Source organism: Dysidea avara, chromosome 3, assembly GCF_963678975.1.
Source record: "Dysidea avara chromosome 3, odDysAvar1.4, whole genome shotgun sequence".
Classification (NCBI taxonomy): domain Eukaryota; kingdom Metazoa; phylum Porifera; class Demospongiae; order Dictyoceratida; family Dysideidae; genus Dysidea; species Dysidea avara.
The window spans coordinates 31,068,989-31,096,456 of record NC_089274.1 but is presented as its reverse complement, the minus strand read 5'-3'; the positions used below and the strand labels follow the sequence as shown (position 1 = coordinate 31,096,456).

Below are 27,468 nucleotides of genomic sequence, written 5' to 3'. Positions count from 1 at the left end.
TGCCTTAGTGGAGCGCATGCATATACGGAATACAAAATTAACAGTTAAAAATATTAAACATACTTGCAATCTTGTTGTTTACATAGAAAGTGGCCTCAGGCTCTCCTGCAATCAGTCCGCTCAGGGGTGGATTTAGGAATTATAAAGGGGGGGGGAACAACTCAAGGTATAATCCCCTGGGTGGAGCACACCCCATAGCATGCAAAGAATGCTGGAACTAGGTGGGCATGGGGGCATGCCCCCCTGGGAAAATTTTTGAAAAATAGATGCTAAAATACTACAATTTGGAGACATTTCCTCATAAAATGCATATTTCTGCTTAAAGAGATATTTTATATACTGCCTTTAGATAATAGGTAGAGCTCTCTGCAGCATTTGTTAATGGGAAGGTTTGAGTAGGTTCAGACAAACAAGCACATGATGTACCCTCTTCTCAATTGCACAACAATAGGTACATGTTAGAAAAATAATGTTGAAAGTGGAAAATTTTAAAATTTGAATAATACAAGATTGAGTCTGAGAAAATTTTCAATGGGAATTATGTACTTGAGTTAAGTATTGCCATACATAATAACTACACAAGTAGATGAATCAAGAGACCAATGCACTTCATTGTATGTACAGATATAGATAAATTCCATAGCAGAACCAACTATTATGCATCTGCTTAATGTTCTATTAGAGTAGGTAGGTGACTGCTCTATTAGAGTATCTCGATATTGTACACCTCCAATGCTGATCCGGGTCCTTGTTGCATAACCTTTAGCCAGTGAAAATGTCTTGGAAAGATGTTTATAAGGTGGGTTTATGAGTATATGTATCATTAGTGATCATATAATTATGCTAAGACAAATTTTAATTATAATCTCCTCAGCATATTGATCAAGTAAAGCCTAAAAGTGAAAGGAAGGGGGAGGCCTCAGCCCCCAAAGCACTGTAAATATTGGTGCTGATCTAATTCTGAAACTATGTTTCAGTCTGTTCAACACTTGATTGGTGTTACTTGCAATCTTATGGCGAGTTGAGCCCATGTCTGGTGTAATCCAAACACTCAAGTCTCTTTGTTCTGTTGTAGATTCTAGTTGAAAATGAGTTTCTGAGGTCTGGTCGTATAGGGTATAGGTGTTGTTTTCTCCACTACCTAAGTGTATTACAGTGCACTTCAGAGTATTAAATTTCAGTAGCCAAAGTCTAGACCAGTTTAAAATAAAATTGAAATCTTCCTGTAAAATTTGAACATGTTGAGGTGATTTGATAATCCTGAAAAGTTTGGAGTCACCAGCAAACATTTCTAGTGTACTTTGATTTAAACATTAAACTCATGTAACCTAAATTCTCCATGATATCTCTAGGATTTGCCTGCTCATCGTAACCGAATGAAACCAGAATGTACTGGTTGCTAACCCACAATCGAAAATTTTAGGCATGCATACATAATATATCCAGTGATTGCACTCGTATTGGCTTGGGTGATTGATCGCCCTGTGCAGGCTATCAGCCTGATACGGATGGGAAGTGTTACATATTAGCTGTAACACAGGCTATTCGGGCTTTTGCCTGAAATGTATGCCCTGCAGCCATCAGGCAGTCGGGCATACAGTTCAGGAAAAGCCCCCTAATCCCCGTGTTACAACTATTGTATGTACAATATATATATATATATATATACATATAAAACAAACATACTTGTCATTTTCAGCTCGTAACATAGTATTCTCTTCTGACATGTCATTTAGAACTACGTTACCATCAGCCCCAACAACAATCTTGCCTTGCCTGTATTCTGCTAATTCTACTTCTAATTTCTGAATTTGGGCTCTACATTATAAATATATGTTATCATTAGTACTATACATACATACTATATGCATCTACACCTTAAAGGAGAATAATTATACAATTTAATTTCTTCCAATTCAAATGTGACACACAAAATCCAACAGTACTGCAGTACAACTCTACGTGCATGTACAGTACTACTGTACATAAATACAGTAAGGATCATGAAAGTTTGTATATTGCACTAAAGCCAATCCCCGACCCTTGGCATCTGCAGTACCTATGCTCTAGTCCACTGTACCAATTCGCTGGCATTCAACTACCAGTGCCAACTACTGACTTCTCTCGTTTCTCAACCAAAAACCATCCTCATCTTTCTTTTACAATAACTTAGCAGCATAAGGGAGGTTTAATCAATACCTTCAGAGTAACTAAAATTGCTTCTAATAATCGATAGGCTTACTAATATTAATCTTAAGACAAGTGAAACTCAAAAACAGCTAATGCTGCAAGGCTTGGTTTCTTCATTACTCAATGTTGTTGGATCCTAAAGATTCATTTTAATCAACTGCAGCATCTACAATACATGCACCATGAACTTACTGTTGTTTTCCTTTGTGTCCTATCATACAGTAAGATAGTACTGTATTAGGGATCATGAAGGTTTGGGCTTTTCTGGTAAAAATATCACACTGAAACCAGCCCATACTACCTTCATAACACCGTGGAAGTATTGGTTAGGTAAAACCAAGCCAAAAACTGCCTTCAGTGCGACCTGAAATGCTTCAACAGGTTTCTATAATTTTTTGTAAAAATGATTCAATGGAATTTTTTACTGTCTTCAGACAAGCATACAACAGCTAAGGCTACAGGCTAGGGATGCAACAATACGGGTAAATACCATATTGCATATTGTCTTTAAAAATATTGCAATATATTGCTGTATTGCAATATTTGGATTAGGGCCTTTGGTGATGTTAAAGTGCTATTACTTGTGTAAATAACTCATGGATTCCATAAGATACAGCAGATAGTATTAGTGTCATGTGGTGTACACCCACCAGTAAAAAACTGCTTATAATGGCCAACACTCATTAAATAGGTATTTCAGTACAAGTAGACAGTACTACAACCAGCACTGTTTGTTTAAGATATGTGGCTTCCAAACATAAACAATTACATTCTGGTGGCTTTGATGCCCGCCCTCCAGGAGGGTGGCAGCTGAATAGGCTAATTATCCACAAGCCACAGCCCATTACAACCCTGTAATATTACAGAATATATTGTAACACAATATATTATGCAATATATTGTAACACAATTTATTGCATTACGTAATATATCGATATGTTTCATCAGACATATTGTATTGTATTATGATAGAAAATATTGCAATATATCGATATATCGATATATTGTTGCATCCCTACTACAGGCTTGACTTTTCACTGCTTGATGTCACTTCAGACCAACAGGTACCTTTTGACATACTACAGTATGTACAATGCATACTTCCTCAGTATGTATAATGCATGATTCATGCATTTACATGTGTCCTCCTTTGTGTCCCATTTAACTTTGCTAACAGCGCAAGGTGTTGATTTGCAGTGATGCTGCATGATGGCTTCCCTATACTTTGTAATGGTAATCTTCCGAGTTTTCCATTCTGACTAAATTAATGCCAGATGTCCTTCTCATAGTATTCTTTGTTTTATAAAACTGTCTAACAAGCTGAACATAGCTGAAAACGTAGCATAGTGGCTACTTGCTATTTCAATAACTGATACAGGGGGGGGGGGGGGGGGAGCATGCGCTCAGACAACTACAATAAGCGTGGCACAACCCTTTCTTCTGATACAGTATGCGTGGATCCCAAGTCAAAATAATATTACAAAAAGTAAAGTAAACAAACAAGTACAAGGAAAATTTAGGAATTTAAGTTTGCTTAGGGATCAAAGAAATAAAAGGTAGTGAAACAAGGAAGGTTTCCTACACCTGAGGATATACTAGTGGACATTACTAATTTAGATATGGGTATAGACTGAAAAAAGGGATTAAATGTCTACTAGCATGTAACTTCAGATGTATGAAACCTCCTACTTTTATTTCCTTCATTCCTAATCGAACTCCTAATTCTACTTGTACTTATTTCCTTTCATTTGCATCACAAAGTGATGATTTGCAGTAGCAGCTCAATGGCTACACACAGTGTATATCACATAAGGGAATACTGTAGTCTGCATTTTTCACACCACACCTACCCTGCAATACAAGTACATTAGATAAGTAGACAAGCAACATGCATTGTTCTCTGTCAAAGACTTGACTGTAATGTTACTGTAGTACACCTGTAGTTGTCATAATGACTGTAGCTATCATGAATCACGGTAGTAGTTAATAATTGTGTTTTTGCAAAAATCCTAAAAAAACACTCACCTAAACACCACCTTAGAAAGCTCCCACACCCACAAAAGAAGCCTTAGAAGTTAATTGGGATGGACTATAGGTTCAATGGAAATATGAAGTCAAAAGAAACAAATGAAAGTACTTTTTAAATAAACTGAAATATGCCATTCTGGTCATCTTATTAACAAGTACACAGAAAAATATGGAATTTTCAACTAGAGTAGGGACCATAGCACATTGATAAAAAGTACTGAAAATAGCTGGAGTAGTGCATGATACCCCTGTATTAAATCACAGTAAAACAATAAGTAGTATTATTATATCTCTACTGTACATTTCCATTATGGTATCTTGAGCACAGTAGGGATATAACACTACTTATTGTTTTACTGCGATTTAATATCATGCACTACTTCAGCTTGTTTCAGTACTTTTTATCGATCTGCTATGGTCACTACTCTAGTTGAAAATTCCAAATTTTTCTGTGTACTTGTTTGTTAACTTTTTTGTAAAGAATTATTTTGAACCCACACATACCGCATCTGAAATGGTACTGCACGCCCCAATTATCGTCTGAAAAGTGAAGTATCTATTACGCTTCGTTGTCGGCTATGTTCAACCCGTTACACAGCAGTACGAATCAAGAACTGTTTGAAAAGCCCCTCTGCTATCAAAATAGCCACTATGAAAAATACAGACGATTTCCGTTTCGAAGGGAAGCCATCACGTGCTACTGCCAAATCGGCACTTTTCGCTGTCAAAAAAGATGAATGGGACACAAAGGAGGATACTGGTAAGTCCATGAAGAATGCATTATACGTACTGCAGTATGCCAAAAGGTACCTGTTGGGCCGAAGAGACGTCGAACAGTGAAAAAATCAAGCCCGTAGCCTTAGCCGTTATCGAGTTATGCTTGTCTGAAGGCATTAGTCAGTTACTCAGTCACTCAATCACTAGAAAATTCCATCAAATAAATATTTAATTTTTGTAGCAACTTGTTGAAAGCATTTCTGATCAATCTGAAGGCTTGTTTGGGCTTAGTTTTGCCTAACCAATACTGCCTCATCGTCATCAGGGAAAATTAAGAATGGCTTTTGGGTGATGTTATTTCGAGGGCCACGCCTACTCCTTTGTGGTCCCTACTATACAGAACTATTGTACAGTATGATATTGTTATACAACCAAGTACTAAAGATAATAAGAAAGGCGGTCAAAATTACATCATGAATAATGAATCAATGAATGAAATATTGTACGTGAAAACTACAAGGCCTACAGACACGCACTAACCTGGGATAGAATTGCTATTGAACGAAAGCACAAATGTATAATACTTACCCGTTTTTGTGCTGGTGACAGAAAAGCCATGTTATTCCATTTAACGCATATTACAAAATTAATTAAGGCGGCCACACCCGACGCCAATATGGAGGACGCCAATATGGAGGAAGTTTGTCATGCCAGCTACACAAGACTAGACAGCATTAATAGGGGTTTGTATTGATAACTTTTATTGCTTTGAATATTTTCTTCATTCCACCTGGCTTTCCAAGCTCTAGTTGGCTGGGCTGGCTCTTTGCAAACATTTAATGTTTGTTTGTATTGCACATTGTGCTGTACATTTTGCCTTCACCTGGCTTGCTAGACTCTGGCTGGCTTGGCCGTCTTCCTTTATCTGGCTCAACTGGCTTGCATATTATAACAGTACAGTATTGTGTATCTTCTGCAAGTTGTGCATGCTGTAGTGTGTACACATCACTGTGCCATTGCCACACCACTGATGAAGCACTTTTAGCTACCGGTGACCTCTAGTTAATACTGTGCTGTATATTGGCTACATAGCTGAATAATATCCATCTTCGGTGTTGCCCTAAGGTATTGCTGCATACAATACTACAATAATGTATACTGTATGTTTTGTATGCATATATACTGTGTACACATCACTGTGCCATTGCCACACCAATGATGTACTGGCACTGGCCTCTAGTTACGATGCCACTATTGTGTTACACATGATATAGAGCTACTGTAGGACAAGTAGACAACTAAGACAACCACATAACAATTCCATAGTCTTGGCTCTAGCTACCTGATTAACCAAATTGCATATCTTTCAGTTTTACTGAGTGGATTCCTGCAATTACAATTACAATAAAATGACCCATCACAAGTTGTCAATTATCTATTATATGTGACCGGATCTGCGAAAAAGGGACATAATCGCACAAGCCTAAATTTACAGTATAAAGCATTGAATACATTGGGTGAAATACTTGCGCATCATTGAAAAAATTCTGGAAATTTTTTACCCCTGTTTCTTAGTGAAGGAAGGGACTAATAACAAAAACTTTGATATCATCTGCTCAAGAGGTGTTGGAACATCTTTGTTTCATTGCAGTAGACCCAAGGATATGTAAGTTATGAGCGTTTGTTTACATCATGTCGAAGCGATCGTACGTGATCGATTTTGCTTCACGAATTTAGCCTTTGTATGCAGAGAAGAAGGGCTAGTAAAGGACAAACTTACCCAGTAATTGATTCCCCTGTTCATGGCAAACACGATGGTGAAAAGTTTACCTCCGCACCTTAATCCGTTGGAAAGTTACAACCATTTTTGTAAGCACCTGTAATTCATTTTCTCTATACTTGCTGTACAAATCAATTTTTCTGTTGTTGCTACTTTGTAGGGCTGTAACTCCCAAATCTATTGGCATATGAAGCTAAAACTTTTCCAGTAGGTACACTTGGCTAAGTAGATTATAAATATTCAATAACCAGGAATTTGAAAAATATGTGATTATGTCCTGTTTTCGCAGATCCGGTCGCATATACTTGTTTATTGAACACCCATGCAGTGCTGTTTAAACATCATGGAAGATAAGAGTATAATTCATTTGTACATTGTACAAAATTTGTGCAACTGTGCATGTGGTTTTCACCTAGCTATCATTAATATTATTGTTACTTACTTGTTGGTATGTGCTGTACAGTATATCTGTCACTATAGTGCCATATTGAGTTGATTTGGGATTATAATTGTTTTGATCATGCCTTCACCACCTAGTCATGCATAGCCTCACCAGGAGGTTGTCGCGTTGGTGTATGTACTTGGTTGTATGTAACCCGGTTCTAGATCTTATTATTATTATTATTACTAGGACCGGGTCACATACAACCAAGTACATACACCAATGCGACAACCTCCTGGTGAGGCTATGCACTACTAAAATAATAACGATCCCAAATAAACTCAATATGGCACAATAGTGACAGATATAACACAATAGTGGCATCATAACTAGAGGCCATCAGTAGCTACCCTGTAAGTGCTACATCATTGGTATGGCAATAGCACAGTGATGTGTACACAGTATATGTGCATACAAAACATACAGTAGAGAGCTATACATTATTGTAGTATTGTAATATATTATTGGCAACACTGAAGATAGAAATTATTCAGCTATGTAGCCAATACACAGTATAGTATCAACTAGACGTCACCAGTAGCTAAATGCGGTTCATCAATGGTGAGGAAATGGCACAGTGATTGTGTACAGACTGTATGCATACACAACTTGCAGGAGATTAATTATTTTATTATTTTAATTTCTGTTCTAAACCTCTAATAAGAGTATAAAAGCACAGATAAACAATTTGGTAAATTACAATGAATGATTAAACACTCAAGTCTAGCCCAGCTAGTTTCTGTTTAAATAGTTCTACTGTTGTGCATGATACAATATCATCACTTAATGAGTTCCAAAATTTTATTGAGGAGGGGAAGAATGAAGAGTTGATTCTTTTCATTGGTTGCTGAAACCTCATTTTGGTGACCTCAGGTGTAATGGTCAGATGAAAGCGGATATTGGCAGGTACAATAAGATTGTGAATAATCTTGAACATGGTGATGGCTTTTAGTTGGTTCCGACAATGTACCAGTGGCTTCCAGTTTAGTCTTTGGAACATTTCAGTAACACTTGAGTAGGTGGAATAGTTGTTAGCACGTCTTTGAACTGATTCAATAAGAAATATGTCTTTATTCGTATGTGATGCCCAAACAATGCAAGCATACTCTAAAATAGGTTTAACTATAGATTTATAACAGTTAGCTTTAATCAATGGAGGACAGTTTTGAAGATTTCGCTGTAAAAAACCTTTGACTCTGTTAGTTATGTTAGTAATCTCTTTGACGTGTTGTGACAAGGTAAGTTTTGAATCAATAACCACACAAAGATACTTAGTGTGGGTTACTTCATGAATGACTTTGTTGTGTAGAAAGTATTGGTTGTATATGATATTTATTTTATTAGTGACTCTCAAAAACTCAGATATTAAAGGTCATCTTCCAGCTGGCTGCCCATTTTTGAAGAGCATGTAGATCCAGTTGGAGTTTCAGGCAGGGATTCGATGGAGGTGTACAGTAAGACATCGTCAGCATATAGTCTGACAGTTGAGATGATATCGTTTGGTAAATTGTTTATATAACATACGATTAATAAAGGCACAAGGACGGTGCCTTGGGGGGCTCCAGATGTCATTCTGGCTGGATAACTATGTTCACCATTGATTACTACTCGATGGGATCTGTCTGTAAAAAAATGCTTCAGCCATTCTAGCGTGCTACCTCTGATACCATAATTCTGTAACCTATAATAAAACAGATTGCGGGAAACCTTATCAAAGGCTTTAGAAAAATCTAACATTATGACATCTGTTTGACCTCAATTGTTTAGATTAACTGCCAGGTCATTGATGGTCAAGAGGAGTTGTGATTCACAGGAGCGGGCATATTGGAAGCCATGCTGCTCGTCACATATGATGTTGTATAGTGACAAATGCGAGTATATGTGGAAATAAAGAATGTGTTCTAATAACTTTGAACATATACAGGTTAGAGAAACTGGTTTATAGTTGTTACACTGAGTACGGTCACCTTTTTAAAAGTTTGGTACAATATTGGCTTTTTTCCAGTCCATTGCGATGGAAGTTTGATGGATTAAAGCTTGAAAAATAATCATAAGAATTGGTACAAGTTCAGCACTACAGAGTCTTAAAAGTCGAGCTGGTACTCCATCTGGACCAATTGCCTTTGAGGCATCTATTTCTTGCATTAATTTGAGCACTCCACTTACATCAATGCATAGGTCAGTTATGTCGGGTATGTGCAGGTTATCCTAGGAGATGCTGGTGATGTAGATGTAAAAACAGAAGAAAAGTAATCATTTAGTAATTGTGCCTTAGTAGTGTCATCATTGTAGAGAATGTCATTATGTTTCAGGGAAGTTACTCCACAGTTGGCCTTGCGTTGCTGTTTTATATAGGACCATAAGCATTTGGTAACAGAACCAGATTCGCCACAATACACAATACTGTAGTAGTTCAGTAGAGTGTCTTGCAGTATGTTTACACTACAGGTCGCTCTGGATGAGATCGCTTCAGTTCGATCCAGATTGATTTTTTAGCACCGTTTATACTACGAAGGCCAAACCCACTACAATCACCAAAAAACACTTAAACCCAAAATCATAATATTCATCGAAGTAGAGATTGTTGATGGAGTTAAAGGATTTGTGTGCTCTGTTATCGTAAGGTTGTAGGCACAATAAAGTTTTCAGTGTTGACGGCAACCTCTCAATTCTATGGAGTTGATTAACTGTTCATTCGCACGCGTACCTGTTTGTTTTTGAGTCCTTTTGTTGCTCTTGAGGCTGTCCTTCCATATCATCCCCAAAATACTTCACTGTTGCTTTATTTTGTCTTTACAGTTGCTATTTTAGCTGTAGTTCTCCGTATCTTTATCCCGCTTATTAGAGCCGAATCGAACTGCAGGTTCGCAACTGTTTATACAGGGTAAGTAGAGCGAACTAGTTTAAACCAGACCCACATCCCTAGAAGGTCCATTTCAGAGAGGTTCGAAACAGTTCGGTTCGATACGGTACGCATTTACGCTGACTTGGAAATCACTCTGATTCGAGTTAGTTGGAACTAGATGGCTAGTGTAAACGGGCTGTAAGTATGAAAGCCTGGTGAGCCAGATAAAAGAAGACAGCCAAGCCAGCAAGCCAGGAGAAGGCAAAATGTACAATACAAGTAAACAATACAAACAAACATTAAAACATACAGTACCACACGCTCTGTTTACAATATATTTACACCCAGACAGCCAAGGGTCTAGTAAGCTAGGTGGAAGGATACAATACAAGTAAAGTATACAAACAAACATACTGGTATTACCTGTCCTGTGCAGCTGACGTGGCAAACTTCGTGCTGGTGTCGGGCGTGGCCACCTTAATTAACTGTTTTGTAATGTGCATTATATGGAATAACATGGCTTTTCAGTCACCAGCACGAAAATGAGTAAACATTATACGCTTGTGCTTTAATAGCGATTCTATCACCGGTTAGTGCATGTCTGTAGGCCTTGTAGTTTTCTTGTACATTAATTAATTAACTCATTCATTCATTCATTCGCTCATTATTTATTATGTACTTTTGACTGCATGTCTTATTATCTTTAGTACTTGGTTGTATAATTATTTTTATTACAACACACAGAAGACAAACAAACGAAAGTTCTGGTACAAAGCTAATTACAGCAATCATCAGAATCTAACAAAAGTTCAAAGATGAATATTCAATGTTCAATGCAACAGTCCAACAATACAGATTTCTGCAAAACACAAGGCTTCAAAATAATCCACAATTTTTTCAGCCAGTCATTCGGCTCAAAGTATCAAGGGCAGAAATAACAACCGGGAAATGATGTCTGCTTTGACATGCCACAGTCTCTGAATCTCAATCAACAAGTTTTGGCACTTGTCCTTTCTTTATGAATAACATTATAGTTGGAAGTGCACGAAAATGACAGTATCATGAACCACAGTGGTGGTTCAAAATAGAGTTCGCCCCAGTTTTTTTTCTTCTAAAATCCTAATAAAACACTCAACTAAACACCACCTTAGAAATCTCTTCCAACCACGAAAGAAACCATAGAAGTTAAATTAAGAAGAAGTTTAGGTGCATTAGCAAAGATGAAGTCAAAAAAGGACCTGCTTTTAAAATGAACTGAAATGTGCCATTTTGAGCCATTTTGTTCATTTTCTTACTAGGACCACGTCACATACAACCAAGGTATTGTTACATATGTTTATTCTCTTAAACACTATGGCAGCTGCACATTGTATTTGCCTTGCCCTGGTGTTTGGTTGTCACGCTGGTACATGTACCTGGTATGAAACTGACTGCTATAATAAGGTAAGTGACTGCACTATTGGAGTATATCGATCTGTGCAAGTTTGCAAGTTGGACACACAGAGCTTAGCCTTTGTAAACAGAATACAACTAGGATGGAGAACTAGATCTTTACTGCAATTAAGTGTGCATTCTATTATAAATACATATTACACAGTTAAGTGACTGACTGCTCTATTAGAGTATCTCAATTGTACTGTACTATGCAATGCAACAAACTTAATTGCACTTTTCTTACAACAGTATCTCACAAGCACATCACCCTCTCCAACGCCTAACAAGCAGGTAAAACACTGACAGTGTTAAGCAACTACGGTCACCTGCAAATGGTAAATGACTCTGAAGCACACATCAGTGAAACTAATTAATACTAACATTTCTACGTCTACTTTCATGGATGACAGCTTGTTGCTTCAACTCTTGATTAACAAAAATGCTCCGGCAATGATAGGAACGTAAATCACATGCTAATCTGTTTTGATCGATGTTAAATAGAATTGTTGTCATACTGTTTCAATCACCGGTACGAAAACTCCCGATCATTATACATTTGTGCCTTTGTTCACAGGCGATCCAAACCCCAGTGAGAGCAAGTTAGTAGGCGTTGTAGTTTTCTCAAACATTATAAGGTGGCACAGAACCAATTAAGGGCAGCCGTACAAACTTAATTGGACAGCAAGTTTGTGGTAATGTGCGAGCAAACGAACAAATCCATAGACCACAGCAAAGCATCTCGGTGGATTAACAGAACGAGCTCTGACAGACTGCCCAACTACTGTTGTGGATACTACTAACATTATTCACGCCTTAAAACTATTAGCTTGTCACAACTCTGGTTAATTCACTGGCAAACGGCTCAAGCTGCCATCACGGGATTACAGTTATATGGAGCACGCCTTAACTAGCCACACCGTCTCCTTTCTTGCTAAATTGCTTCAAAATTATGCACCACAGACCATTAAAATTTAGTATAGGCATCAGGTAAGTGTTACTCTTCAATAGTACGCTTCAAATTTTCGCAATTCGGACTTGATGGAGTTGTTAGCCAATGTTGTAGTTCACAGGTGTGCGTTTTCACTACTTTCCAGGTTGTTATCAGTGAAAAGGAAAGTAGAGAATTATTCTACAAGGTGAGAAATGGTTGGAATCGAAGTGGCTTAGCGCTAGGTTGTCATTGTCCAAGTTATTTTAAAAATCGGCTTGGACAGCATTCAACTTCAGAGTTACATAGACGAAAAATGAAGGTGTGTTATTTCATGAAACTTTGTATGCTAAACTAAAGCATCACAGGTTATCACAGCAGCTTTTTAGGAGTAGATTAGGTTGTACACTAGTGAAGTTTTGGGCCACCCTAATGTAGCTCATTAAGTGCGTGGGTTGAAACAAATTGTTTTGTGTGACTGGACTTAATCGGTTAAATACCACCTTAATTATAGACCATCATGTCACATATAAATGTTAGTTGGAAGTATAATAAAGATGTAAAATGTTACAATATTTACACTATGCTGTGCTACCATGTATGAGATTGCTGTGTTCCTTGAAAGGTTAAAGGCAAACAGGTCAAAAATTAGATTTACTGTACACTACATAAGCAACTTAAGAGAAATCAAAGGATCACTGCTTTCTTTACCCCTATACTCCCCATAAAGTGGTACCATTCTGGGGTCTAGGTCATACTCCCCAGAAATTTTTAGACTATAGAAAGTCTATTATAGCATTTTAGACTGTTATTACTGTGTTTTTACAAATAAATTATTAATTAAAGGAGATACTGCAGAGACAATTATAACGGTCGGTCACCAGACATTTGTCAGGCTAATAGAACTGTTTGGCAGCCCATTAAGCTATTTGATAGGTCATCACTGTCCGGTCATTAGTCTTAGCTTGTGTAGTCAGACTTTCCTGACTCTATTAGTCAAAACCATCATATCAACTCTTAAGTTTATTCATTGGGCTACTTGGGAAGGCTGTTTAACCACTGTAATAACAATCACTCACTTCATTATGAAGCATTAAAGAAAGGTGTCTGGCATTTTCTGTTTTTTCTTGTACTATAATGCGTAAATCTCTTATCATTATAATGAGATGGTAAGTAGGAAGCACAGTTTCTTTGCAACAGAATCATCTGCAAGTACAATGAAAGACTATCAAGGACTACTTCTGACAAGTGGAAGAGGGAAATGAAGTACCTCACTGGACAATGACATGGCTATGCTCTGAGCTTGAGAGGGACTACACAACACATACACTCGCGAAGGAACTTCTCCCCTACTGGCTCACCCTAAGTAATGTGATTGACCATGCCACAAGTGCCAGATGCACACAAGGCTGCTATGTCGAAACTGTAGGATGAACAGGTAAGAAAAAGTGGCTCACCTGTAGCATTAAGCAAAAAGGTTTGACATTTGCTATTATGGTGGCTAAGGAAAGCATCTCACTTGCCAAATACCCTGTCACAAACTTGTAACTAATATTATGTAATACTATCACGTGATATTTTTATATAAAATAGCACTATGTTGTACAATAGTCAGTTCTCTGCAATATTAATGAATAAGATTGTTGTGCTATAACAAAGAAAGCAAGTTTCTTTCCTCATCTCCCTGACACGGTTTTGGTGTAGCTGGCAGGATGTCGGGCCCACTGTGGAAGCATTTAGGACCGGCGAAGGCGCAACTCCAGCGTTATATCAAGGAGACTGAGCAGTTAATCTCTAAGCCTTTTGAAGGAGGGACAATGGAGGAGGAAGAACTCACCCTGGAGGACTTAATAGAGTGTATGAATAATAATGTCTCTGTTATAGAACGATGTAATGCTAACTGGACCAGTCTTTTGAAAGACCTAAAGGGTGAAGCAAAGGTCACCGAGTAGCAGGAACATAGTCGCGTTGCTGAAGGAGACGAAGGGTGTGTTGAGGTGTTATTGAATGAATGGGGGGACCAATTACTTCAAAAGAAATTCACTTGACATGTTTACTGTGGGTTAGGTTTGTCCAATTAAGCTCTTTTAAAGAATTATTTTCAACATTAAAGAAAAAAAAGAACCAGTTTAAAGAATCAGCTTGGAGTTAAAGTGGATGAATTTGGCATACTAAGATATTACGGTAGATACGCCAATGCAGATATCAAGACACACGGTAGTGTGTCGTGCGGCCCAAAAAGTCAGCGCGCCACACCGTGAGAATATTAACAGGAAGAAAGAAAACATAAATTTTACACCTATGTAGCTCTGTGATCCCTTATCCGATTGAAACCAAATTTGCTAGAGACGTGCCGCCCTGTTAGGGGAGTCTAAATAACAAATTTGAAGAAAACCGCTCAGGCCATTTCCGAGATACGAGTGAACAAAATTTCGTTTTAATTTCTTCGTTTTTTTCTTTTTCCTCATTTCACACACTTCACAAAATTCGCCCATAAACACACGAATGCGTCCTCGGATGGTATGAAATTTGGCACACTTAAAGAGCTCGTTAAGCCGGATCTCCGTACAAACTTTGGTAGAAATCCCATGAATATTCACGGCGTTACGACCGATTATTTGCGTAAAATAAGGTCAAAGGTCTGTCACGCCTACAGGGTAAACCCCTTGGAGGAATCCGTTGAAAATTGATATTTAGATGGATCAATCATCGTAGGAGTGCCTTTTTGTAGTTTGAAAGGAATCGGGATAAAGACCATGGAGATATGACACAAAACCCGACCTGTGTCAAAATAACGTGATCGATTTTTATGAATAAAAAAACTATTAGTTTTCGTGTCTACCAGGCAAACCGCTTAGAACAATGAGCTGAAACTAAGTATGTAGCTGGAATAATCATCATAGAAAGTCCTTGCAGTAGTACAGAAGACTCGGATTACAAATCACTGAGCCATGATTCGAAAGGCAACTACGTGCAGCAAATGCGAGATCGAGATACTGTAATAGAACAGTCACCCTAATAAAGCATTCAGCTGCATTTATAATTTACTCAGTTATATTACATTGCAAGTTATTCTGCAGGGAATTCAGCTACAAACAAGTCACCCTGTAGTCAGATCAGCTAGAAGAAGGTACCTTATAGAGAGTTCAGCTACAAAGAAGCCATCATGTAGAGAGTTCAGCTCAATTAAATCACTCTGTAGAGAATTCAGCTACAAACAAATTGCCCTGTAGAGAGATCACCTAGAAGAAGTTACCTTGTAGAGAGTTCAGTTACAAAGAAACAATCATGCAAAGAGTTTAGCTGCAAACAAATCACCCAGTAGAAAGTTCCGCTATAAACAGATCACAATGTAGAGAGTTCAGTTAGAAACAAGTCATCCTGTAGATAGATCAGCTAGAAGAAGTCACTTTGTAGAGAGTTCAGCTACAAACAAATCACCCTGTAGAAAGATCAGCTAGAATAAGTCACCTTGTAGAGAGTTCTGTTACAAAGAAGCCACCATGTAGAGAGTTCAGCTACAAACAAGTGACACTGCAGAGACATCAGCTAGAAGAAGTTACCATGTAGAGAGTTCAGCTACAAAGAAACCATCATGTAGAGAGTTCAACTACAAACAAGTGACCCTGTAGAGACATAAGCTAGAAGAAGTTACCTTGTAGAGAGTTCAGCTGCGAAGAAACCATCATGTAGAGAGTTCAGCTACGAACCAGTGACCCTGTAGAGATATAAGCTAGAAGAAGTTACCTTGTAGAGAGTTCAGCTACAAAGAAACCACCATGTAGAGAGTTCAGCTGCAAACAAATAACCCTGTAGAAAATTCAGCTACAAACAAATTGCCCTGAAGAAAGATCAGCTAAAAGAAGTTACCTTGTAGATAGTTCAGTTACAAACAAATCACACTGTAGTGAGATCAGCAAAAAGAAATTACCTTGTAGATAGTTCAGCTACAAACAATTCACCCTGTAGAGAGATCAGCTAGAAGAAGTCACCTTGTAGAGTGTTCAGTTATAAAGAAACCACCATGTAGAGTGTTCTGTAATAAATATATGTATTATATATATATATATAATTTGTACATTTACTGATAAAATCAGAAATATTTTAAGTATTTAACATCTGCTTCATCTTTTCTTCTTCCTGTGGTAAAGAAAAAAAGATAGGTTAAAAAATCCCCAAAGCCGGCCGTAGTTTGGGGTATACAAATACAAAAAGAAGTAAATCTAATCAAAAACAGCTAAGCTGTAAAAAAAGATGTGGCCCCCAAAAAGGCCATGGTGAAAAAAGATGTGAAATCCAAGGTGATGGTCAAGAAATGGCTGTGATGGTAGGTTAATGGTAAAAATTTTAATAACAACAATTCAGGTGAATTGTGTGCTAAGTGGATTTCACATCTTTTTTCACCATGGCCTTTTTGGGGACCGCACCTTTATTTACAGCTTAGCTGTTTTTGATTAGATTGATATTGACACCAAGTGCCCTAAGTTGTTGCCTTGTAAGCACCAGTTTTTAAAACTTGTTATTATGGAAATACATTGTAGACTAGTACATGCAGGTGTTTCGCGTACTTTAAGTCATCTTCGTCACGAGTTCTGGATACCAAAAGGACGAGTAGAAATCATGCAAGTCTTAACACAGTGTGTGATATGTAAAAAACATTGTGGCCCTTCATTTCAACTGCCACATATGCCACCATGGCCTCGTGAAAGGGTCTCCAGATCAGAGCCTTTTCAATTTATCGGACTTGATTACCTTGGAACTATTAATGCTAAGGAAGGTGAATCAGTGGGGAAAATGTGGGTATGCTTATTTAAATGTCTATCAATATGTGCTGTCCACTTGGAATTAGTAAAAGGATTAACAGCTAAGATGTTTCTAGATTGCCTACGAAGATTCATATCTTGTAGAGGGCGACCAAGATTAATAATTTGTGATAATGCCCCACAATTTAGATTAGTCAAGTTGACTTTGGACTAGCAGTGGACTGAGTTGTTTAAAAGTGATGAATTAAGGGATTTCCTTGGTTGTGAAAGTATTGAGTGGAGTTTTACTACTGCCCTTGCCAAATGGCAAGGTGGGTTTTACGAACGTCTGATCGGTATGGTGAAACAGAGTTTGAGGAAGGGTATGTGGCGCAAGGTATTGTACTGGGATAAATTAACAATACTTAGTCGAAGTTGAGGCTATCATCAACAGCCGCCATTTAACTTACGTTGGTGAGGATTTCGAATCAGGTTTTGTCCTAACCCCCACTCACTCTCTCACTGGTAACCGAGATGTGATCCCATCTTATCTAGACTATAGTGATGATGTTGATTATTTTCCCAAGATGGATTCGGTGAAAGAGTTGATTAAACATTGGAAAAGAAGTCAAAAACAATTGAATCAATTTTGAGAGTCTTGGAAGCATGACTATTTGGCTAGCTTGAGAGAAACATTACCACTTGTTCATAGGAATCAACAATTACAATTAAACAGACAGCCTAGAATAGGAGAAATAGTTATTTTCAAAGATGAACATATTCCACGAAGGACGTGGAGATTAGCAAGAATTAGAAAATTTATTTATATCAAAGATGGGGAAATAAGATCAGAAAAAATATTTGCTTCCTAATAAAAACATTATTACTAAAGCAATAAGTCACTTGTTTGCATTGGAGGTTAACTCACAAGTTAGCTGTGAAGAATCGGTAGCCAGAATGGATCAAGCATCAACTGATGTAAGAAATGTATCAAGAAGACAAGCTGCTGAAGAAGCTCGTACAAGGATTACTAGACAATTGACAGAAAATGCTGCATGCATTCTATTTTGTTTTCCCCCAGGAGTGTCACAAACTTGTAACTAAAATTATATAATACTGTCAAGTGATATTTTTATATAAAATAGAACTATGTTGTACAATAGTCAGTTCTCTGCAATATACCCTACAATTATAGAACTTGAGAACAGGAATAGTGTGCTGGTTCCAGCTGTATGACTGTATGAAAATGACTGACTTGTTATTAATAATCTAATCCAAAACAGCCAAGCTGTAAAAAAAGAGTGCGGCCCTCAAAAAGGCTATGGTGAAAAAAGATGTGAAATCCAAGGTGGTGGCGAAGAAATGGCTGTGATGGTAGGTTAATGGTAAAAATTTTAATAAGGACAATTCAGGTAAATTTTGTGCCAAGACCAAGCGGCACAAAATTCACGTGAATTGTTGCTACTAAAATTTTTACCACTAACCTACCATCATAGCCATTTCTTAGCCACCAACTTGGATTTCACATCTTTTTTCACCATAGCCTTTCTGAGTGCCGCTCTCTTTTTTTACAGCTTGGCTGTTTTGGATTAGATTACATTTCTTTTTATATTTGTATACCCCAAAGCCGGCCGCCATAGGCCGGCTTTGGGGATTTTTTAACCTATCTTTTTTTCTTCACCACAGGAAGAAGAAAAGATGAAGCAGATATACTTTAAATTTTCTGATTTTATCAATAAATGTACAAATTATATAAAACACATATTTATTACAGAACTCTCCATGATGGTTTCTTTATAACTGAACACTCTACAAGGTGACTTCTTCTAGCTGCTCTCTCTACAGGGTGAATTGTTTGTAGCTGAACGATCTACAAGGTAACTTCTTCTAGCTGATCTCTCTACAGGGTGATTTATTTGTAGCTGAACTGTCTACAAGGTAACTTCTTCTAGCTGATCTCTCTACAGGGTGATTTGTCGGTAGCTGAATCCTGTGCAGGTTATTTGTTTGCAGCTGAGCTCTTTACATAATGGTTTCTTTGTAACAGAACTCTCTACAAGGTAACTTCTTCTAGCTGATCTTTCTACAGGGTGATTTGTTTGTAGCTGAATTCTATACATGGTGGTTTCTTTGTAACTGAACTCTCTACAAGGTGACCTCTTCTAGCTGATGTCTCTACAAGGTCACTAGTTTGTAGCTGAACTCTCTACATGTGGTTTCTTTGTAACTGAACTCTCTACAAGGTGACCTCTTCTAGCTGATCTTTCTACAGGGTGATTTTTTTTGTAGCTGAATTCTCTACAAGGAAACTTCTTCTAGCTGATCTCTCTACAGGGAGATTTGTTTGTAGCTGAACTCTCTACAGATGATTTGTTTGCAGCTGAACTCTCTACATGATGGTTTCTTTGTAGCTGAACTCTCTACAAGGTGACTTCTTCTAGCTGATCTTTCTACAGGGTGATTCGTTTGTAGCTGAACTATCTATAAGGAAACTTCTTCTAGCTGATTTCTCTCTACAGGGAGATTTGTTTGTAGCTGAACTCTCTACAGGTGATTTGTTTGCAGCTGAACTCTCTACATGATGGTTTCTTTGTAGCTGAACTCTATATAAGGTAAATTCTTCTATCTGATCTCTGTACAGGGAGATTTGTTTGTTGCTGAACTCTCTACATGATGGTTTCTTTGTAGCTTAACTCTCGCCAAGGTAACTTCTTCTATTGATCTCTCTACAGGGCGATTTGTTTGTAGCTAAACTCTCTACATGGTTGTTTCTTTTTAGCTGAGCTCTACAAGGTGATTGCTTCTAGCTGAACTATCTCTTTCCATAGTTGCATGAACTCCCTACAAGGTAACTTCTTCTAGCTGATCTCTCCACAGGGTGAATTGTTTGTAGCTGATCTATCTACAGGGTGACTTGTTGTAGCTGATCTCTATACAGGTTACTTGTTTCTAGCTGATCTCTTGAATTCTCTTCAGGGTGACTGCTCTATTAGGATGACTGCTCTATTAGTATCTCGATCTCGCACTTGCTGCACCAAGTTGGATTTCGTGTTATAACTCAGTGGCTTTATGTCTGATTCTTCTACACCATTGAAGAGCCTTTCTAAGATGATTACGCCATCTGTACAACGATTTTCAAAGCATTAACCAAAGCGGTTTATCTGGTAGGTGTGGCAAGCAGTCGTTTTTTTTAATAGCTAATCTTGATTGCTTAATTGTTACACACTGTTGGTTTATTCGTTCCATCTTCCTGGTTTCTAGCTCGGTTTCTTTCAAACCACAAAAGGTTTGAGGTTCAATAGTTAACCTATTCGCCCACCGATTTTCAGCTTCTTCCCAAACGCGGTTTACCCTGTAGGTGTGACAACATATTGGTGCTATTTTCGTGAATAATCGCTCATAACTCTTTTCCTGTTTATCGTAGTCCAGCCAAAGTTGGTACCGAGATGTGCCTTTATACCCCCCTTCTGTGTGCCAAATTTCAAGGCAATCGGATGAAGCATTCGCGTTTTATAGCAGTTTTTGTAAGTGTGCGAAAAGAAGAAAAATAAGAAGAAAAAACACGAAGAAACTAAGCCAATTTTTGAAGTTGCATATCTCAGGAACGCTTGAAGCGATTTCGCTCAAATTTGGAATGTGGAGTGGTGAAGTTGGAGGGCGTGTCCATAGCAAAAGTCGTCTTGTTTCATCAAGGAAGCACAGAGCTACGGAGGTGCGAAAATTGCGTTTTCTTTCTTTCTTTCAATATACACACGGATGTTGCGCGCCGGTTTCTTGGGCCGCACGACACACTACAGTGTGTCTTGATATGCCTAAAAACTTGAAAAACATCAATCTTACAGTACTCATTCTTTAAAAATTTCCTGGGGCGCATGCCTTCAGACCCCCTAGAAAAGGCATGCAAAAGCATACCTATGCGCCTCCCCTATCATGTCTGACCATCATGATAAGATGTCAAATGAATTTTTGGTATGGACTGACAAAGCGTCAGACCACTTCAGAATAATTATAATTGTCTCTGTAATGTACATACAATGTATTTGCTAGTGGTTGACTGCTCTATTAGAGTATTTAGATTATTGGCTACAAGCAGTGACCAAAAATACTGGGGGCATGGCAGCCCTTCCAAAAATGATCCAAATACTTCAAAAAAACTTTAGAAAAAATTTGTGCATTTATCCGCTTTGTCACGATTTCCTCAAAATTTGATGCTAAGCTACTCTACTATATTATACATACTGTGGTTGGTGAAAAGGCACATCTTCGGACGAAGCAACGTCAAACAGTGACGAAATCAAATTCGTAGCGTTATGCCTTGGCTGGTCTCATTAGTTAGTTAGTTACTTAATTAGTTACATGAAGTTACAGTAGTTACCTAGTTGGTCAGTCAGCATAAAATTCCATTAAACAGAAAAATTTTAAAATTCCATAGAAATCTTTTGGAAGGGTTTGAATTTAGTCTGAAGACATTTTTGGGCTTGGCTGTATCTAACTAATGTTGCCAAGCTGTCATGAAGGGAAATTGAGGTTGATGATATTTTTGGCTGGAAAAGCAAAGTATTGCATGATCCCTAATATACAGTACTACCATACTTTGTTTGGTTAAAGGTGAGAACTAGCACATTCACAAGCATTTCGGCATAATTTTGAATATGGATCACACCCACATTACAGATAACCACTCTATCTCTATAACAAAGCCTATCCTTTCAAGGCCTTTATTAAACATTGTAATAAGTCTTTAAACAATGCAATAGCATTAAAATACTTCAAAAATTCCTGATTATTTGCCCAACTTGAATTGATATCCTTAGGACTCATCTATTCATTACAACAATCATAACTGTGACATTGTGTACTGCATTGCCATACTTGAATCTTTCAGGCATGCATTAAAACGAATGGTAGCTACACTTGAATTGGCATGGGTGGTTGCTCACCTGGCAAAGGCTATTAGCCTGAAACAGAACCATTACATAATAGCTGTAATATGTGCACTTGGGATTTGCCTGATATGTATGCCAGGGCTTTGGGCATACATATCAGGCTAATCCCTTGTGCCTATGCTACAACTACATGTATTACATTGTAGTAAAACAAGAGAGGTTGCTTATTCCTATTAGTGGGCATTGAATACCTAGAGGCTGTATACTTCAGTCTATAACCTGACTGAATTATAGCAATCAAATGTCAACTAGAATATATGTGACCATCTCAGCGAAAACCAGTCTAGTTCACACAACTTCTGAATTCCTTTTTATTTTCTCAACATTATCTGCATTGTCCAATGAATGGTTTACCAAAGTTTCAGTCGATTATGGTGAGCAGTTTTGGAATTACAACGCTAGACAGTAGGAAGAGCAAGGAAATCAATTTGTACAGTGACTATGCTAAAAATAAACTACAGACGCTTACATTCACAGCCATAACTTCCGTTTGGATTAGTCCACAGAGTTGGGATTTGGCTTACAATGTTCACCATGGATTGGCACATTGACCAAGGTTTAGTTTTCACCCAGCAGTCACTTGTGTATAGGTGTATGAAGGCGGTTTTATTGAAGAAACGGCAACAATTTTGTTTATGTCTACCGCATCCTAAACAAACACATGTGACACACAAACCATTGGGGCTACAACAAAGATTTTCGAACTCCCATGAGTAGGAGAACAAGATGGTATATAGGTTTAATTGATTTGAGACTTTCTAAAATCTATGAGTAATTGCTCTATTAAAACTTGAGGAAAATTTTCTTTGTAATATGCGTAATTTCACCAATTTTTTCAAAATTTAATTACTCTCAAAACACATGTTTGTGTGAACTAGACGGGTTTACGCTGAGACGGTCACATGTACTAGTGGACAATTAATCCCTATACTTCAGTCTATAACCATGACTAGAATATACACTAGGAGACATTTAATCCCAATAGTTCAGTCTATAACCATGACTGAAGGATAAAATATCCACTAGACCTCTCTTGTTTCACTACATTATAATTACTTTTTCTTTGATCCCTAATCCAATTTAAAATTCATAATTTTTCCTTCTACTTGTATTTTAAGGTAGTACATACAGTGTAGGTACACTTGTATAATAAATAACAGTAGCAGTCAGAATAAAAAGTTCCTGTTGTGTTTGCATTGGGTTGCACTGCGTTTGCGTTGCGTTCACTAAGCGGTGCATTTGCGTCCCTCGTTGCATTCCGGTTTTCGTGCATTTTTAGGCTTACCAGTTTACGGAGTGTTGAAGAAAGGCTGATAATAAATCAACGAAGCACAGGATTCAACAGCGTGACAGTCTACATATCAGGTTAGCAATCATATAGCTATCTTTTTGTATTGGTACATTTCTATAATTTAGATTCGTCGAGAGCGCCTACAGTGCCAAGCAAGGAAAGTCTACCGAGTAGGAACTGGACTGAAAACTACCACAAACACACGCACAAACACACGCATAAACATTATGAAAATTAGTAAATATTTATTGAAAGTTTAATAAGTGAATCGTTCACAGACAGGCTGTGACTGGGCTCAAAAGTCTACAAGGCAGCTGAGCTAGTCGCCAATGAGGATATATCCAAGAAAGCTGCCAAGAGTAACACAAAATACAAACTGATTAAGCCAACCTGTGGCTGTGAGAGTGTAGGTACGACCCCCAAGCTGCCCAATCACTAAATGGGTGTGACCATGGGGGTTTAAACAGTGAGAGATTTTGTTTTGTGAAGTGCTGTGGCAAAGCCACTACTCGGCTATGTAAAATGAACTTCCTAATACTGATGTTAGTATAACACAGAACATTAAATGAATATTCCTAGCTACTGTACATAAGAAAGAAGAGTTTAGTCTTCGGCTGGTAGGTTAGCCAGTTGGCTGTAACCCCTCTTCCCTTCGTTGCTGCTGGCAAAATAAGCATTGGTTGTCTAGTTGGATAAAAAGAAATAGACACACATGGGTTAGAAACAGCTATATAAACAATGGTAGCCATCGGATAGAGTACAAGCTAGGCGTAGTTTTTGTTTGTAAACACCGTTCGTTTGCTACTAGGCAGATTACAGCTAAGTTATAAAAATAATCATAATAATCTTCGACTATTAACTAAATCGATATAAACAGCGGCTGTTATTATCAATGGCTTAGGCTATATTGTATGGTTACAGTTTGACGGTATTTTTTTGCCACCAAAACTCCTTTTTGCTAGTGAAGCGTTTGCATTCTCTGAGGCGTTCTCTAAGCAGAGCAATTACCTTGCGTTTGTGTTGCGCTTATTTAAAATACTAGGAAAATGCAACAGGAACTTTTTTTTGACCGCTACTGTAGGAACAGCAGCTGCACATACATAATCATTTAGACTTTACACATACAGATGTACACTGTATGCAACTTGACCTTAGTGCTGATAACTGTTGACTTGTCCTATCCTGATTGACAACTGCTTTGTTTTGTATATTTCTTGCTCTGTTGGCATACTTTAGAGTACTAAGAGATTCCATAAAATCTCTGTCAGAAGGGCTAATACATGCTACCATCAGAGTTCGACTGCAGACAAGATAAACATAAACCCATATTTACAATAAAACAATATACACTCAGCACCTGTTTCCTCCAAGTGAATCCTGTAATAGTCTTGTTAATTTGGAATCTCTGTATGGAATGTGACTTATCTTTCTACTCTTGTCTCCTAAAGCACTGATTACATTACCTAAAGCAAGCTACAGCACAAGCAAAGCACAACACCAGGTAAAATACCAAAAATCAACCTAATGGGTACATTGAATGATATTGTACTTCATAAATACATAACATTTTAGAGTGTTATAAGTACTTGGCAGAATGTGTAACACTTCTGCCAAAAATGGAGCTACAGTACATAAATATCTGTGGCTTCAAATGAAGATGTGTAGTACACAAGGCAATATCTATAGAATTTCTGACCATTATACACACAGTTTGTTTCATGAAACACTAAACTGGGAGGTTGGTTGGGGATGGCAGGGGTAGGCATTGCTTAGGCCTCAAAATGGATGAAGATCTACAGTATATTTACTAGCACACGGCCAAATACAGTAGGCATCAAAAAAGCCTTTGTTTTGCTGGCATTGGCAGAACATTGTTCAAAACCCATCAGAAACAGCAGTGTAACCCATTGAAACAGAGGTGAAACACTGGCCTATTACAAACAGCTATATATACTGTACAGTGTGTAACAGTTTTTTAACTTAAATATATATGCTACTGTGTAAAAATGAGTTGTAGCTATTATTCTTTTTCCATTTCACAGGTCTACTCAAGAAAGATGCTTTAACAAGTCAGTTGCCATAAGTCTAAGGAGGTAGCTAGCGATTGCTTTACTGACACAATACTAGTAACAAACACTTGCCACAGCAGTAGTAATGCAATAACAAAGTCACCAGTGGCATGTGACTTTTGAGGTTCTGACGAGTGTGTGCCCTCTGCGCCTTGTCTTTTCAATCAGGCAGGTCATCGTTTTCTTCATGCAACGAAACCCCATCAAGGCATCACTTTTCCATATCAACACTTTTCTTGAGCAGCATATTTAGATACCACAATATTATTTAAAGTGCTTATGCTACTGTAAGACATACAGGACACCCAGTACGTAGATACCTATAACTTCACAATAGGTCGAGGTAGCACCCATTCACCATCTAAGTTGACTAATATTAAACAATCACCCACAGAGACCATACCTCTTAACAATATATTTACTCGAATATGATCACTGCACCTCTTATTGGTCTAGGTGTAATAATAGCAAAAACAATGACACAAGCCTTGGTGGTCACTTGAGATACTCTAATACAGCAGCCAGCCTAATACAACAGTCATGTATACTAATACAACAGTCATGTATGATATTGTAACGGAACACATGTACAGTATAGCTGTATGCTAACTATGCTTCTGACCCCAGTTCAGTGATTTAGAGTTGGCTGCCTTTCTTTGGAAGTGGGTGTCATACCGGATTCAGGCATCACCAACAAAGGATTGGTATATTTTTTATGGTTTTCTGGTACGCCAGGAATGCGAGCAAGCAGAGCATAAAACAGCTACCAGAGAAATATAGTAGTCTAGCCAACCCAGTACTGTATGCTGTTCACTGGATGTCGTCTTAATACTTTCAATTGATGACTTTCAAAACAGTGGTGTTTGTGGTCATCCTGCTCTGGATAAATTCTGTCATCTATATGTACTCTAATTTTTGACAAGCTTAGGGGGATTGGGTATGGATACTTGTATCTTAGAATATTAATGGGTGGGTGACTAGTAGCAGTCAGGAAAACAACAAAACTGGGTGTGGCGCAGAAAATGTGAGATACCTAAAGGTTGGGATTGACCGCAGGAGGCTTGGTAAAAACAAAATTCACCAGATTGAGGAAAATACATCGACAGCATGCAATGAAGTTGGCTACTAGATATTTTTTGTAGAGTTGCTTGACATTGCAGCTCTTCAGAGAGTGTAGGTTATGTACAACATTAACTTGAGCTTAAGCACTTTTAAGGTACTTGCTTTACCTCATAAGATTATTCAGAATATAGGTTGCGTAGAAGATTAGTTTAAGCTACAGTAATATATTTCTTTTGCAATTGATACTTGCTTGAACCTGCAGCTATTCTGGGGGCATAGATTGCATAGAAGATTAGAACATTTTTTATTTGCACTTGCTTGAACTTGCAGCTATTGGGGAGTTGGTTGTATAGAACATTAGCTGGCTTAGGCATTTATTTCACCTTTGATACTTGCAGCTATATAGATTATGTAGATGCTGTACATTGCGTAGATCCTTAGCTTAAAAGCATTTTTAATTTAATCACTTGCTAGACTTTGTGGTTATTCAGAGCATGGGTTGTGTAGAACATTAGCTTAAGGTTACGGTATAGTCACGGGCAATCATTCAAAATTTTGAATGCTTATCAATACTTTTTGAGAAGCCCATAAAACCAGTCTAGCACCACGAAAAGTTTACAATGAAGGTGAAGCCCTTCATATTTAATGTTTTTATGTAGCTACAGTGTAGTTTGAGGCAGGTGGAACACTACAATTTGACAAGTAAGCCAGCCCATACATCCTTCTGCTCCAGCTGTCACTATCATATTTTACTACCACTGAATACAGCAAAAGCTGTAGGCTCTATTGGCATTTCTGGGGCATAGTGATACTGTATATTAAATTTATTAGGTCCTGTGGAAGCGTTTTTGGCATGTTTCTTCCCAGTGACAGAGATACAAGCCTTCAAAGAGCTTGTTTCACTCGAAAAAACTACTAAAAGTTCAATAAAACATCTATACAACCAGTAACTTAAAAAATCGCTTCCACAGGACCTAGATATTTTAGCTGTTAA

General features: G+C 37.8%; 1 protein-coding gene across 2 annotated transcripts in view; it reads right to left on the bottom strand.

Moving 5' to 3' along the window:
* LOC136250691 (kinesin-like protein KIF21A) overlaps window positions 1–27,468 on the bottom strand; it is a 465,334-nt gene that overhangs the window by 270,499 nt on the left and 167,367 nt on the right. For both annotated transcript variants that reach the window (XM_066042921.1, XM_066042922.1), the window contains exons 11-13: window positions 24,701–24,816; window positions 24,494–24,643; window positions 1,687–1,818 (exon numbers count right to left, since the gene is read on the bottom strand). In XM_066042921.1, the coding sequence (XP_065898993.1) occupies window positions 1,687–1,818; window positions 24,494–24,643; window positions 24,701–24,816 (398 nt within the window). The remainder of the gene's footprint in view (window positions 1–1,686; window positions 1,819–24,493; window positions 24,644–24,700; window positions 24,817–27,468) is intronic.